Source organism: Mauremys mutica, chromosome 1 (genome assembly GCF_020497125.1).
Source record: "Mauremys mutica isolate MM-2020 ecotype Southern chromosome 1, ASM2049712v1, whole genome shotgun sequence".
In the NCBI taxonomy this organism is placed as follows: Eukaryota; Metazoa; Chordata; order Testudines; family Geoemydidae; genus Mauremys; species Mauremys mutica.
In genome coordinates this window covers 211,254,079-211,271,164 of record NC_059072.1, presented here as the reverse complement: position 1 = coordinate 211,271,164, position 17,086 = coordinate 211,254,079, and the positions used below count along the sequence as shown (strand labels likewise).

General features: G+C 41.5%; 1 protein-coding gene across 2 annotated transcripts in view; it reads left to right on the top strand.

The window, feature by feature from the left end:
* The window catches only part of USP9X (ubiquitin specific peptidase 9 X-linked), a 227,155-nt gene that overhangs the window by 172,240 nt on the left and 37,829 nt on the right, over positions 1-17,086 (top strand). Inside the window, exons 29-36 of one of the 2 annotated variants that reach the window (XM_045002691.1) lie at positions 100-246; positions 1,577-1,784; positions 7,430-7,650; positions 8,106-8,296; positions 8,691-8,864; positions 12,205-12,346; positions 13,051-13,801; positions 14,838-14,961. In XM_045002691.1, the coding sequence (XP_044858626.1) occupies positions 100-246; positions 1,577-1,784; positions 7,430-7,650; positions 8,106-8,296; positions 8,691-8,864; positions 12,205-12,346; positions 13,051-13,801; positions 14,838-14,961 (1,958 nt within the window). Of the gene's footprint in view, positions 1-99; positions 247-1,576; positions 1,800-7,429; positions 7,651-8,105; positions 8,297-8,690; positions 8,865-12,204; positions 12,347-13,050; positions 13,802-14,837; positions 14,962-17,086 lie in introns of both variants that reach the window. The other variant, XM_045002690.1, reaches the window with a different exon arrangement.

Here is a 17,086-nt window from a genome sequence, read left to right as displayed (position 1 = left end):
GAGATTGGTTTTCCAAAAATTCATATTAAAATCTAGTTGTAAATTTTACAAAAAATCTATAATTTCAAGTCTTGTAACATTTTTTTTTTTAAATGTTAGGATGAAGTGAAAAGAACAGGAGAAACAGGTGTTGAAGAGACAATCTTAGAAGGCCACCTTGGGGTAACAAAAGAGTTATTGGCATTCCAAACCCCTGAAAAGAAATATCATATTGGTTGTGAAAAGGGAGGTGCTAATCTCATCAAAGTAAGTTACAGTTTTTATTATATGTTAATTTTTAATATAATTACTTTGAAACCAGTTAAAAAAAAATTCGGAGAAACTTTTTGTTTTACAGAATGGAACCACAAAAGTGCCTCATTCCATGAAACATTTTTTGTTTGTAAAACAAATGGTTCTACTTGGAATTTATTAAACTTTTCAAAGTATAATGGACATGTTGGTCTGTTAAGAATACTTAGCATTTGCATTGCCTTTTACATCTTCAGACCACTGTTCGTTGGTTTGTTACAACTTAGCGAGATAACTTTATACTTAAAGCCCCACTTAACTTGTACTATTGCAGAAATTGTGGCTTCCACCACAATTTTGATAGCCCCCACTGTCAGCACTGGGCAGCCGACAGCAGAAGCCCTCGCTCTCAGCCCCATGTTCCCACTCTCAGCCCTGGGAGGCCAACAGCGGAAAATCGCAGAAAAGTAATAACGGAGTTTATTACCACAAATAATTTCCACTGTTACTTTTCTGCAATTTTCTCTGTCTTGTTCAGAACAATCTTCCCACAATTCAAGTAGGGCCTTTTATTTATATCCTTTTGTTGCTTCAGTTTCCCCAGCTGCAAGTTAGATTGACAAACAATGCATAGTGAGACAGATATAGAGCACAGAAATTATTTTTCCTTCCGTGTCCTAAATTCAGTCTATTAGCTCTTGCTAATTAATTTATTGTTCTTTTGTGTTCAAGTTTATGTGCAACACCATTGTGTTGTCTGAATAGCTGGTTAATCAAGTGTTTTCTGTGCATCAGTAGGGTGATAGCTCTGAGCTTTGAAGCTCTCTTGTTGAGAACACAAAGCAGTAACTAGAATAGTACTTTCCAAAGGCGATACACTAATTTAGCAAGATTTGTCACTGATCCAGATTGATTAGAGATTTACAATTACATTCTAAAAAGAGAATTAACTTGAAGATAGAATATTTCCAAAAGAAATAAGACTACCACTTTAATATCTTTTTTTAGGCTCCTCTTTATTATAGAATGAAATACATTTTAGTTTATCTATATTCTTTTCAATCATCTCTCTAACAAATGTTGTACATCTCTACCCCGATATAACGCGACCCAATATAACACACATTCGGATATAACATGGTAAAGCAGCACTCCGGGGGTGCGGGGCTGCGCATTCTGGCAGATCAAAGCAAGTTTGATATAACGCGGTTTCACCTATAACGTGGTAAGATTTTTTGGCTCCCGAGGACAGCGTTATATGGGGTAGAGGTGTAACGCTTTCCAGTCTGTTGAAAAATGCTTCAGTTTTTTAATAGTAACGGGTAACAACTTCTCTGTTTTTCAGGAATTGATAGATGACTTCATCTTTCCAGCTTCCAATGTATATTTACAATACATGAGAAATGGAGAACTGCCTGCTGAGCAAGCCATACCAGTCTGTAGTTCACCAGCTACCATTAATGCTGGTTTTGAGTTGCTAGTAGCACTAGCAGTGGGGTGTGTCCGAAACCTCAAACAAATAGTAGACACCTTGACTGAAATGTATTACATAGGTACAGCAATCACTAGTATGTAGCATTTTAACCATCTATTTTTCATTGTTTAATTTATGCATTGTATATGTGTTTCCTCCCACTTACAACTTGTGCTGTCAACTGATTCTGATGCGAATTACACCCACCCACCCACACACACACCAATTGAAAGAATCTTTGACTTTACAAACTTAAAGTTAATCACTCCAAAGTTAGGGAATGCCAGAGTTAAGGTTCCTTCTGCAACCTTACTTTGGCTCCATGGTATGTATGCATTATGACAGTCTTTAATAACTTGATCATGTCCCAGTCTCCTTGCCCAGACTCTCCCAGTTTATTTTCCACCCCCATAGTCCCTGTCTCCCACTTAATCTTCCTCCCTGAGCTCCTTGCCCTATATGTGTCCCTCATCCCCTGTCTACTTGTCCCAGTCAGCCCCAGTTCTTCCATTGCACTCCAGCTCCTCATCAGATTTGTCTCCCAGCACCTTTTTCTACTCCTTAGTCCACTCCCCCACAGATCCACTTCTTGTTTCTTTTGCATTTGAATCTGGCAGCTTCCTCCTCTATGCTCCCTGGGCCCACAAGAGGGTCACTGAGGGTGTACACTGCAATGTAAGCCCAATATAAAATACATTGTATTTTAACCTAAGTTAAGAATTTTTTGACTCATGCTCAAACCAAGGTCTCTGGCATCCATGATGCAGTGTGCAAACCAGAGTTAAAGTAACCATATCCCAGAGTCCCTAGGCTGCCCATGGCGTGCCCACACCCCCTCTATGTGGCTGCTCTGGCCCTAGGACCGTAGTGCGCTGTGGGAAAACTTTACTGCCCACCCTGAACATTACCAGAAAGCAGCTCGCTTTGCAAAAGGCTCGATCTGTTTTCTCTGCATTGCAAACCCAGGAGGCTCTCTGATAGTGTGCTTGCAGATAGGTGATCAGACCAGAATGAGTTAACACTGACCTGAATTTCTGCAGTTTGCAGAGGGAGTGTGGTGTCCATTTTCAATAGAGTGGATTCCAGATTGTTGGGATAGAGAGGACTAAGGAATTTGTCCCATGGAATTGTAGGATACTTCCGGATGACTCCCAGGACCTGAGTCAAGTGGGGCTGTGTCTACACTACAAAGCAGTAGGGCTTGAAACCTGGGTCCCAGCTTGACTCAAATCCAGCCCTGCAGATCCTGGGACCATGCATTTGAGCCTTGAGTTAGCACAGTTGCAGTATAGATGCAAGGGGGGTCTAGCCAAGCAAGGGCTTACGTTACAGTGTAGACATATCCTGAGAGCACGGGAGACCATCTCCCTTCTCTCAGTTCTGGTGCCCAGACCCAGCAGAGTCTGGAGCAGTCCAGCAGGGCAGTTGCAGGGAAAGTCTTGAAGAGCCTTGGGCTGGAGCATGCCCCATGCAGATAGAATCTTCAGGGAATTTAGTTGCTACTGTCTAAAGTCTGAGCATATGCAAACTATGATTTTTCAAAGGCTTATAACTTTTCTCCAAATTTGGATGGATTTTCATAGGGATGGCAAAGGCACGGGAGCCTATATATATACACAATGGATCACTAGCTTATGGGGAAAAAAATTATAGGTCACTTTCAAATCAGAGTTGCTTGCGTTAGTGTTGCTGGGACATCACTAGGTTGGCCTGTTGGTCACTGATTTTAACTTACTTGGTGACAGTAAAATACGAGTTGAGTCTGTGGGGGGTGGATTAAAGGAATAGTTCAAGTGCTGGTTCCTATGTGTATTCCACATGTGGCCATGCATGCACTTCATGCACCTGAGATTGAAGACTTCTAGCAAGTACTGTCTGTTGGTCTGGGCCTCTGCACAGTTGCTTCCCTCGTGCTCTTTACTGAGAGCATAAGGGGTGATGCAGACCAACATCTCTCAAGTTCCTTCTTATTGCCTCATGGCCTGAGTCGGAATCCTGTGTCCAAAGCTATCTTTGCATCATCTTTCAAAACCTGTAACTATAATTGTATATAGTTTTAGTATTCATAATGTTTTAGCATTTTAGTGTTTTTATAATCTAGTTAGTTTAGTTTCTCTCCATCTCAGGGATCCTGTGGAGAAGGACTATGCTTAAAGTCCTGAGATTTAAGAACTGTCTCCTTCTCAGTCAGTGATGAATACCAGTGTTTCCTTTACAGTCTTGGGGAGGCCATTGTCTCTGCTAAGTTCAGCAGCTGCCACTCTTTCCCTCCCCAAACCTGTGAGGGACAAGAGCTCTGACTGAGAAAGTACCTCAAGGAGAAAGCCATGGGACCCCACGTGGATCCAGGCCAGGGAGACCCTCTTGTTTTACAGCAAGCTCAAGCTCAGAAGCAGAGGCCAGAGCTGCTAAGCCCAGGGAATTGCTAGATCTGGGCTTTTGACGAGACTAAAGGGCTCACTCATATACTCAAGGACAGATCCCCTTCCAGGTCTTCTCCTGAAAGAAAGGATCCCTCCCCTACTCTGTCCAAGTTGGACAAGTCCTCATGCATGGGTCCTAAAGACCTATGACCATCTAAACCTCCAAATTATGAGGATAATGTGCAAAGGAGAAAGGATCCATTGGTACCAACTCCAGCTCTTAAACCTAAGGATCAATACATGCTGCCACCAACTAGGAACTCCAGTTAGGACTTCTCTTACATGGTATCATCTTGTCCCCAGAAGTACCCACTGACCACCATGACCATGGATGTGCTGGATCTAACCACTGTGACACTTCACTCTCCAGGATGGACTGAAACCTATACTTTTCCAGAGGATATTTTCGCCCTTCTTTATCCTCAATTGCCTCTCCCTTCGGGTCTGGTTCTCCTGAGTGACATATCCACACTGGGGGAGGAAACCACCTCAAGGAGAAAAGGATACTCCATATCCTGTTCACAAGTCGGAACATTCACCCACTGAGTTGGCCAGCTCAGATGTTCTAGACAAGCCATTGCTTCCACAGAAGACGACTAGTCTGGACGGAGACTCTGGGAGGTCTTGGATCCATCCTCCACTCAGATATCACTACCCATGGGACCAGTGATACCTGTTGTCTTGGGGTCCCCCCAGTGGGTTGACCCTTCAAACTGGCCATATTGGTGCCTGTAAGATCCCTACATTAGGCACCTTGGATCTGTACATGGATACCACTGGCCTTCCTCCTCTAGCCAATGCCAGCTGGCTCTGTCGGCATGCAAGGGGGAAGAAATCGAACCAGATTCACTGGTACCAATGGTTCTGATGGTGTCACCTTCCTCACCTGATGAGGCAATTGCCCCATGCTTGCCATCCCCACCTGACTACCACAGGCGGCAACAAAAGCTCCTGCAGAGGGTGGGGAGTGAGATCCAGATTCCACTTGACAGTTTGCAGCCCTCTGAATCCCGGTCAGGTGATCCACACAGCAAACAAGGCCATTGTGAAACCAGCCAGGGTAGTTTAGCATACTCCTGCTTCCTATGTTCCCATCCTGAAAATGGCTGAGAGGCAATATTTTGTACCAGTTAAAGGGGCAGAGTTTCTGTTTACTCTCACTGCCCACAACTCCGTAGTAGTACAAGCAGCCAGGCTTATAGCACTGCAAGGCAATTCTTGCAGACAAGGGCACTTAAAAGCCGTGACCTTCTGAGAGAGGAGGTATTTTTATCCGCCCCCAGCTTTCTGTTCAAAATTGCTAACTATGAGTCTTTATTAGCAAAAAAATGTTTTCACAAACACTTGAAGTTCAAAGACAAACTCTACAGGAGGACAGAGCCCAATTTCAAGTAAACTCTCTTCAAGCTGCAGTGGGCATGACTGATACTTCATTAGCGGTATAGCTACAGCTGTAGTGATGAGGTGTGAATCTTGGCTCCACTTCTTGGGGTTCCATAGGGAAGTCCAGAAATACCATTGAGGACTTGCCCTTTGAGGACCCTAATCTAGTCAATGAAAAGACTAATATTTATGCTTGCTAAGGACTCCAGGACAACTCTCGACTCCTTGGGGATTTATACCCTGGCCCCAGATTGAAAATACCATAAACCAAGTGTACAAGCCAAGACCTTTCCCTCAGCTATTCTACCACCAGTTCCTTACAAACTGCTGCGCAAATGTCAAAGAGCATAAAGACCTAGATATGCAGCTTCCTCCACCACAGCTATATCCATTCAATCCCCATCCACCAATCAGGTTACTTTTGATGGGATGCTTGAGAACCATGTATCTTTATTGATACCACTCCCTACTGCCTCCCAAACCTTTGGTTGCCTCACCCTTTTCACCCACAGTTGGAGGGGAATAACAACTGACAGGTGGGTACTAGAGATCATTCCATCCAACTACAATATCGAGTCTCTTCCCCCTCTTCAGGGACCATGCTCGCAAGGAAATCCTCTGTCAGGAGGTGGACTGTCTTCTACAGTGCAGGGCTGTAGAGTAATATATCTGCAAAGAAAGAAATTAGGAAAACACGTAGACTGTCACGATAGCAGAGCAATCGTGGGGACAAGCATTATTGGGTCAGAGACTCTCCAAGTAGATGTCCGTCTGTATCATTCTTTATCATCTGTGTGTAATTCTTTCCCCGGAAAGGGTGAGGGCCCATTCCACTAGAGCACAGGCAACCTCTGTAGCATCTCTTTAAACGTTTGTAAGGCTGCAACTTGGAGTTCCATCCATTATGCCTTAGTCCAGGCCTCTTCTGCAGAACCACCTGTTGGGACAGCAGTATTACAGACATGTACCAGTTGCATCCTTGCTTCCTGCTCCTGTTTGAGTACTGCGTACCAATTACCCACATATGAAAATACACAGGGAAACCAGCACTCAAAGAAGAAATGGAGGTCACTTACTTGTAACCAGATCTGCTTAGAGATGTGTGGTCCTTATCTATAGTCCACTGCCCACTCTTCTTCTCCACAGCTTTGAATCCTATATGATTCACGGTAAGCGAGAGTCCTAGAGAGGCATTGGTCCGCACCATCTTATACCTTTGGTGCAGAGCATGAGGGGAGCAACTGTTCAGGGGCGGACCAATGCACTCTACTTTCTAGAAATCTCCAGTCTCGGGCATGTGGAGTGAACCCACATCTCGAAGAACCTCCAGTTATAAGTAACAAACATCCATTTTCAGAGAAAAACCCAACTGTAAGCCATATTGATATCTTTATGTGAAATTGCATACAACTGTGAAGTAAAATGTGTGGCATAAACAAACATGATGTAGAATAAGATATTTAAGAGAACTATAGTCTGACTAGAGATGTATTCTTTTACACATTTCTTTACTTTGATAAGGAAACAAGTTACAGAGCCAAACTGGTGCAGTATTCTGAACTCTGATTCCTTGTCACTGCTAATGGATTTTGAATTCTTCAACCTTTAAAAGGTGAATCATTGGTCTCAAGGGAAGAAGTACTTCTGCTAATTTGGCACTAGCTATGTTTATTTTTAAATTGGTTATATAAGATACTTTTACTTAAAGATTTCACTTAAACTGTCATTGTCAACAAATGAGGTCATTAATTTTAGAGGTTTTTAACTATTTTCTGTTTGAAGGTTTGGTAAGTTAAACTTTGTTTAATATGATATTGTGAACAAATAGTAATTTCAGTTTTATGGAATTGCCTTGATTATCATAATATTGTTTTGTAATAAAATAATTTTTTAATCAATTTTGGTTATTCTCTTGTAGCTTGTGAAGCCCTTACAGAATGGGAATATTTGCCACCTGTTGGGCCTCGGCCATCAAAGGGATTTGTAGGATTAAAAAATGCTGGTGCTACTTGTTACATGAATTCTGTCATTCAGCAGCTATATATGATTCCAGCTATCCGAAATGGTATTCTTGCAATTGAAGGCACAGGCAGTGATGTAGACGATGATATGTCTGGAGATGAGAAGCAGGACAATGAGGTAATTATACAGATGACCTGCTGGTCATCTGTTTTAATACTTTCAAGTCATTATAACTTTTTTCATCAGATAGAATTTTATTTTAATGGGGTTGCCTTACATTTCTAGCAACAAAACTATAATATAATATTTCTTATTTGAAAATGCTAGCAACTAGAGTAGAAGATCCAAAAGATTAAAGGTCAGGCTTGCTTTTTCCCCTTCATTTTTTTTTCCCTAGTTTGGAATCCGTGATTGAAAATGTCATCTACAATGTAGATTTAACAGTCTACGTGTAGCATGTATAACTTAAAATAGAGGTACAATATGTAAATTACTAGTTTCCTCCAATAATCGTTCTGTAAAGTTAGGGTGCGCCATACTGTACATGGTTACCTTGTTGCTTGTTTTAGTTCTCCTATATTCTGCTTATATTCATTATGTTAATGAAGATTACATGACTGTGTTTTTGATAGAGCAATGTTGATCCTCGGGATGATGTGTTTGGTTATCCACATCAGTATGAAGATAAACCAGCATTAAGTAAAACAGAAGATAGAAAAGAATACAATATTGGAGTTCTGAGACATCTCCAAGTCATCTTTGGTCATTTAGCAGCTTCCAGACTACAGTACTATGTACCAAGAGGTTTTTGGAAACAATTCAGGTAAATAGAAAATTGGTTTTTAATATTGATTTCCGTTCACTGAGACTATTAAAATATAATAGTCAGTTATATGAAAAAAGTAATAGACATAAGCAGTTTGTATAAATTTTAAGATTTATGTGGCTTTATATGTATGTGCTATTTAGAATGGTGGAAAAGTAAGCTGAATTAAGCAGAAGTAACAGGGACATCTTTGAACTCTAGCAGTTTTTGAGACTTAGCAGCCAGATATTCGGTTATGTGAAAGGGAATGTTTAGTTTTTGTACCAGTTGATTCACAACACCATAAGCAGTTACCTATGCTCAGTAAAAGTGAATAGAGGTATTATTATTTCAGTGTATTTTTCTGTCCTCCAAAAATACCCCCAAAACATTTTTCTTTTTTTCTTTTTAGACTTTGGGGTGAACCTGTTAATCTCCGTGAACAACATGATGCTTTAGAATTTTTTAATTCCTTGGTGGACAGTCTAGATGAAGCTTTAAAAGCTTTGGGGCATCCAGCCATGTTAAGTAAGGTTTTGGGAGGTTCCTTCGCTGATCAGAAGATTTGTCAAGGATGCCCACATAGGTAAGTGTTTCGTTTCGCCTTTTTCACACTTAAACAGTCTACATTTATGTGAGAAGATGGTTACCAAAGTGGTGTTAAGCAAATAAACTGCCTTATAAAACTCTTCCTGTTAGAAGGATAAATTGGAAAAAAAAATTAATATTGAGGATATATTTCGCCTTTAACGGAATTTACTATCTTGTCTGGGTAAAGCCTTAACATTATGTACAGTGCATTAGTGTTTCTGTTGATCTTATTGCTCCCACTATCAACTGTGTTTAGAAATTCCTAAATCACTGTGTGTGTGTGTGTGTGTGTGTGTGTGTGTGTGTGTGTATAAACACAAACCATTTGTACTAGAATAGGAGTGCCTTGAGGGCCAAATACACTTCACAGAGTCCTAAAACATGCCCCACTGCTGTGTTCACCCTGGAACAACATGGTGAAGATCCAGCTGACCAAATTGCAAGTTTTTCTGTTCAGTTCAAGCACCAAGCTTTTTCCATTAAATAACAAAGATGCAAATTAAATCAAATATTATAGTAGTAATACAATTATTTTTATTTAAAATAATTTAACTTAAACATATTTATGAAAGGTACACTTTCTGACATGGCTTTGACTTAATGTGTTCCAATGTGACCTTCAAATTACAGTCATAGGAATGAAGCAGCAATGTATGGAGACAACCAATTAGGACGCATCTTGGACAGTAGTTGACCTTATTGGTATTTTATCAAATGAAAGGAAACTATGCATAGATCAAAAGGATTCTGCCTGTTCCACATAAATGTAAAGAATCTTTTTTTCTCTAATTTGTAAGCAGTTGTATATTCTCCTCTATGATAAAATTGCTGCTATTTTGAATCCATTCCTTCAAAACATTCAGTGACGTCAGCTGTACAACGCTCGTGAATTTGGAACTTTTACTTCCCTGCCATCTCTCTCATATGAATAAGATTCAAGAATTTTTTGTTTTGCTGTCCAACTGAGCGGCCATGCAGTATGTAGGTTCTTCATTCTGATTTGCTGCTTATATACATTAATGCCCCAATGTGGTGCCCGCGGGCGCCGCAGCGCCTGCTGGGGCGTCCAAGTGCGTCCGCGTACTAGCCAGCAGATGAGCATCCACCGAAAAGGCCGCCGAAATTCAGCAGTGACGCCTCTGGATGACGTCACGTGTCGGCGGCATTTCAGCAGATGCTCGTCCGCTGTCATGGTCCTCTGTGGCTTCTTGTCTGGCACCCGCCAGACGAAAAAGGTTGGGGACCACTGCATTAATGTATATTTGGATCATTGGAATGCATCATTTTCATGCTTTATATAACTCAAAAATAGATCCTTTTTTGACATTTTCTTGAAGCTTTGATTTGAGACTAAGCATTAAGAATTCATTCCAAAAAGATTGTGTGACTAGAACAGCTCTTTCAGCCTGTATTTATGGTAGGTACAACATCACACTCCCTCTCTGGAAGAAGAAACAGGAGTCTGCTGCTCGCTTTCCTCAAGGTCTCATCATTGTCTCAGATTTTGTTAAAACAGTGTCTGCCATGTTTAAAGAGACATATTTTTGCTGCTTTTAGGACTAAATCAAGCAAAACTGCTGCTAGCTAGGGTATTCACTGCTGTAAATAGATCTGTTAAAATAAATGGGACTATTCAAAGAAGTAAACGTCTCACCTAATAGTGTGTTTACAGTACTGAGCCTGTAGGATTGTACAATTATTTAAAGCTTTGCAGCTCACTAATTAAATGACCACAGTTCTATTCTTACTAAAAAAGGGGATTTTTAAAAATTGTTTTACCCTTAGCTTAGCAAGAGACAGTTATATGTAATTTTTCTTACATTGTTTCTTACCTATAATTAAAGGGATATCAACTTTAAATGTATGCATAGGCTTGACAGAATTTCTATTTAATTTTTTATAGTTTTGACAGATATCAATGTTCTTAATATTTTTATTTTTATCTGTTAAAATTTTCACAGTTGTAGGAAATTATGGTGGAGGGTCAGGCAATAATTTAGTAAGAGTAGTTGTGATCCAAAAAGTTAAAATTTTATACCAGTTAAAACACAAATTGTTAATTTCACATCAAAATATACAAAGTAAATATCTTTAAATCATACCTTAAGTTCTCAATCAGCATTTTTCTTACTTTGCCTATCTGTCCAGTTTGCTGCTTATTGGTGGAATTATTTTTCATCTGTTTATGTGTGCACAGTAAAATAGACATTTACTGACATTTACCAATAAAAATCCAATTCTTCTTAGCCTATGTATGCACTTTCAAACACATGAGCTAAAAGTATTTTCAGGTACTATACCTGTCTCTGAATGCCCCTACCAATTTGTGGTTTTACAGTTGCATTTTCCTCTCTCCAAAATATTTTTCTGTTACGTTGCTGTGCCAAAGTCCTGCTCAGCAGGAGAAACTGAGTGACTGTACAAAGAAACCAGTGGGACTGACTAGACATTGTGTTGTCAAGCACTCTATACAGAAAAGTATAATCTGATGTTACTTATAAAAAGAAATGCACCTATTGCTATAACTGAGCAGCTATTAAGATTGAGACCAACTGTTTTAACAGATCATTTTTCTAAGTGCTCTAAAATCTATGTACGTACTTGGTTTGTTTTGAAATTTGCAATGCCTCATGAGTGTCCAGGGTAGGATTAGTGGTTGAAATTTGAGCAAGAGGTTCATAGTAACACATCTGCTAATCTGCTCCAACTAATCCCGCCACCATTCAATACAACTACACCTAACACATTGAACACAGCTGGAGTGCACGCAGATAAGTGCTGCAAGTCAGATCTGCAGTGCCACACAAACTGTAGCATATGCTTTTAGTCATTCTTCATGTCTGCTTACTGTGGTACCATCTTTACTGATTCACTCGAAGTGGCTGTTAGCTTCAGGGGATGGAGTTGAGTTTTCTGTGGTAAATATTTATTTTTGTAAACCCTTTATCCTTTTTTTTTTTTTTTGGAGTATCAATCACCTGGTGGAGGGGTGCGGTTTGAGAAGGAGATCATGTTGAAGCTTAATACAAACCTATTGTATTTTGAACACATCAGACTGTTTTAAAAATAATGATCTACCATTTTGAATTAGCACTTAAGAGGAAGTAATTTCAACTGTCATCTTTGATAGTCAAAGCAGTGACTTTAAATACATAAGTTTATATAATAAAGAATGGCTTCTTATTTTAGAATGTCAAACTGTTGTAATCAAATGTCTAACAAAACTTTTTATGCTAGAATGTTTTGCAAACCATGTAAAATTGCCAGACAAACACATTTGTATCTCTCTCTCTCATCCTGCCCTTTCCCTCCTCCACCCCCCATCATATCTGTAGGTACGAGTGCGAGGAATCCTTTACAACTCTGAATGTAGATATTAGAAATCACCAAAACCTGCTTGATTCTTTGGAACAATATGTCAAAGGAGACTTATTGGAAGGTGCAAATGCATATCATTGTGAAAAATGCAACAAAAAGGTAATGATCCTTTTTGTGATTTATTTTTGTGCAAGTTTGTTACTGGTTTAACAAAGTTTTAGCTTGTTTTTAGCATACTGTATTTAAATTTGGTGATTTTTTAGCACATAGATAACTTATCAGTCCGTGGTTGGGTGGGGGCAGTTTCACTGTGAATATTTCTGAGAAACAATCATTTATTTAAATAAAAGACTTTAGAATTTGTGCCAGGAATCCAGATCTCAAATAACCAACATGCTTCTCTCCTACATCTAAAGTTACTGCAGCCCTGTTTTTTAGTGGTGAAATTTTTTTCAAAAGTGTGTATCTGCTTATGGAAAATTGAATTGGTAAGCAAACCTTTCAGAAGTAACTTGGAAATTTGTTTGAACTGTATAACAGATCAGATGATCTCATGGTGATGTAGGCTGTAGAGAACTGCTACAGTTTTAATAGTTAGCAATAATTCAATGAGATGTTAAGGATGATATTTTACTTCCAAGGCCATTGCATGCTCATTTTATTACATTTGAAATGCTGTTTACACCACGTTGTTTGCTTTGCAGCCAAGATTATATTGATGCTGAAGTTTCTCAGTATATTATTGATAAACATTTACAGTATTTATTAAATGGGTTTTTCATCATTAGACCTTAGATTTTGTGTTGAGTGATAATGAAAATTTAAGAATCAATATCTGTCAATATACTGTTATGTTTTTTTAGGTTGATACAGTGAAACGCTTGTTGATTAAGAAGTTGCCTCCAGTTCTTGCTATCCAGTTAAAACGATTTGACTATGACTGGGAAAGGGAATGTGCAATCAAGTTCAATGATTATTTTGAATTTCCACGGGAGCTGGACATGGAGCCTTATACGGTGGCAGGTGTAGCTAAACTGGAAGGAGATGATGTAAATCCTGAAAATCAGTTGATACAAAATGAACAGCCAGAAAATGAGCACTCTGGGAGCACTAAATACAGGCTTGTTGGTGTACTAGTACACAGTGGTCAGGCCAGTGGTGGACATTATTACTCTTACATTATCCAGAGAAATGGTGGAGATGGTGAGAAAAATCGATGGTATAAATTTGATGATGGAGATGTAACAGAGTGTAAAATGGATGATGATGAAGAAATGAAAAATCAGTGTTTTGGTGGAGAGTACATGGGGGAGGTGTTTGATCATATGATGAAGCGCATGTCCTACAGACGCCAGAAGAGGTGGTGGAATGCTTACATTCTTTTTTATGAACGTATGGACACAATGGATAAAGACAATGAACTGATCAAATATATTTCAGAACTAGCTATGACCACTAAACCCCACCAGATTAAAATGCCATCAGCCATTGAGCGAAGTGTACGGAAACAGAATGTGCAATTCATGCATAACCGTATGCAGTACAGTCTAGAATATTTCCAGTTTATAAAGAAATTGCTTACTTGTAATAGCGTCTACTTAAATCCTCCTCCAGGTTAGTATTTGAAAACTTCTTATAATATATTGTTCTTATAAAAAAAAATTAGTCTCTGTTGCCAGGAAATATTTTATGATCATTGTCTAGAATTCTTGAGTCCTAGCAAAAGTTAATTTATTGCATTTTGTTTTGAACATCTTTTTTTCTAATGGGTACTGCTTTTCTTTAAGGTTACCTGCACCATTAGAATAGTTTTTCTGATTTTCATTTTTAAAAGGATTTATTAAGTTATTTTTTATCTATTATGTTAAACTGTTTTTCAAAAATCACTAAACTTAAATAGAAGCAGCAAAGAGTCCTGTGGCACCTTATAGACTAACAGACGTTTTGCAGTATGAGCTTTCGTGGGTGAATACCCACTTCTTCAGATGCAAGACTTGCATCTGAAGAAGTGGGTATTCACCCACGAAAGCTCATGCTGCAAAACGTCTGTTAGTCTATAAGGTGCCACAGGACTCTTTGCTGCTTCTACAGAACCAGACTAACACGGCTACCCCTCTGATACTAAACTTAAATAATTCTTATGGATACCAGATTTATTAAATTTCTAGAATACTGTTGCCCTTTTTTTCCTGCCATCCCTTTCTTGAAGTCTTACTTGTTTGTTGAAGTTACATACCTTTCGTTTAAGTGTTTGTTAGTAAAGGCAGAAGTAATTAGCAGCAGCTGCTTTGGTTGATTAACTCCATCACTCAGCTGTTATCTAACCAGATTTTCAAGGTTTGGTCTAATTTTTCAGAAGTGACTAATATCTCAAGTTTGGCACATAGAATTACCTGAAAGCAGCCTATTGTTTTTCAGAGAGTGGAACGTGAGCACTGGCTTTTTAAGGTATCTCAAGTTAACCCATAATTACTGTTTGCTTTTGAAAGATAAGGCCTTAATCAGTAATGAGAGGCTCTGGGCATTATGTTAGATTCTATTTTGACCAGGTTTATGCTACTAAACAAGAACATTAGTTAGTCATTTTGCCAATTGTAGGTAAAATTGTTTTTTATTTTTTCTACACTTGAGTTTTTTCATTTTTCTTTAGGACAAGATCACCTGTTGCCTGAAGCAGAAGAAATAACTATGATTAGTATTCAGCTAGCTGCTAGATTTCTCTTCACCACAGGATTTCACACAAAGAAAATAGTCCGTGGCCCTGCTAGTGATTGGTATATTTGTCTTTAACAATGACTCTACTGTTTTGACAGTTTGGTTTCCTTTAACGAAATTCAAGTTGTGTAAAAATAGTGTTAAAACTGTTTGAGGTGTTCATTCCATGCCTCTTTCAAATGTGTATGTGGAGATGAGAGCTAAATCTGGATGGGAAAGTACAAAGGAGATATTGAGCCCTAAATTGAAATGAGAGCTAGCCTCCTTTTGATGTGTATGATGATGATTGTGCAGGAATAAGCTATACCATAGTAAAGGTTGTGTTACAGAATTCAGGTTTAACAATATTTTCTGTAAAAAAAATTTCCATTGCAATGGCAAAAACCAAAACATAAAATATAATCTCTGAGCACTGTTTGAATTTCTCATGGTGGTTTGATGAAAAATGACCTGGTGCAGAGAATTGCAAGTTTACAGTCACCACTTCTGTCAGTTTTTTGCTGGATTGTCCGTTTTCTTTGTTATCCCTTTTGCAAGAAATCTAATACACACATCATCTCCCCATTTTAAAAATACACTAGCTGAGAGTTTATGCAACTTCACTGCCTAAACCAAGAGCCCGGGTCTGAAACATGAGAAACCCATCTGAGGCTCTGTACCGTACTGCCTTTCAGAAAGGCTAACCCAGGGGTCGGCAACCTATGGCATGCATGCCAAAGATGGCACGAGAGCCAATTTTTAATGGCACACGGCTGCCTGCTGGGACTCCGCGTGCCATTAAAAATCCTGCCAACGTGGCAAGCCGCAGGGTCCGTGCTCCCAGGCCGGAGCGTCTGGCTGAGTGTAGAAAGCTGCCCGGCCCCTCCCCCGCCTTCCCCTGGAGCCCTGCTGCTGCGCCTGCAGTGCTCTGGAGGCCGGGGCTGCATGCTCCCGTGGGGCAGCATTTGGCTCTGTGGGGAGGGAAAGATGCTCCCCGCTCATCCGGATCCCTGCTGCTGTGCGTGCAGTGCTCTGAGGGGCGGGGCGGGGATGCGCGCGCAGCGGCAGGGCTCCGGATGACCGGGGAGCCTCATGGTAAGGGGTCCGGGGCCGGTGGGGGTTGGATAAGGGGTGGGGGTAGTCAAGGGACAGGAGCAGGGTGGGTTGGATGGGGGGGGTGGGATCCCGGGGGAGTGGTTGGGGCGGGGGTCTCTGGAGGGGGCAGTCAGGGAGCAGGGGGGGTTGGATGGGGCATGGGAGTCCCAGGGTCTGTTAGGGGTGGGGGATGGATAGGGGTCAGGGAACAGGGAGCAAGGAGGGTTCTGGGGGGGCAGTTAGGGTGGGGGGTCTCTGGAGGGGGTGGTCAGGGGACAAGGAGCTGGGGGGGTTGGATGAGTCGGGAGTTCGGGGGGGGCTGTCAGGAGGTAGGGGTGTAGAGAGAGGTTGGGGCAGGCAGGGAGCAGGGGAGGTTGGATGGGTTCTGAGTTCTGGGTGTCCTGTCAGGGGGCAGGGAGCGGTTAGATAGGCATGGGAGTCCAGGGGGTTCTGTCCGGGTGCGGGGGTGTGGATAAGGGTTGCGGCAGTCAGGGGACAGGTGGGGGTAAGGTCCTAGGGGGGCAGTCGGGACAAGGGGCAGGGAGGCTTAGATAGGGGGTGGGGTCCCAGGAGGGAGTAGTTGGGACAAGGAGCGGGGAGGGAGTTCTGGGGGGGGGGCCCGTCACCCAGCCCGGAGCCCTGACCTCCCCCCCCCCCCCCACACACACACACAGCCCTGAGCCCTGCACCCCCACATACACCCCAGGCCCCTGCCCTGAGCCCTGTACCACCCAGCCCTCTGACTCCTTCACCCCCCATGACCCCAGCCCTGACACCTGCCCCCCCCTCACATGCCCCCAGCCCTCTGCCCTGACTTTTGCACCCCCCACATCACATGCACCCCGCACATCCCCACCCCCACCCTGAGCACCAAACGGGAGCTCCTGCATCCCTACTCACATTCCCACCTGCACCCCCACACCAAATGGGAGCTTCCCAGGTAAGTGCCCCCACACCAAACCTCCTGCCCCAACCCTGAGCGCCCTCCCTCATTCTAGCTCCTGGCCAGACCCTTCACCCCCAGCCCTGTGCTCGGTCCACTCCCACCCTCAGCTCAGTGCAGAGAGAGAAAGAGAATGGGCCAGAACCAGGGAGAAGGTAGGTACCCAC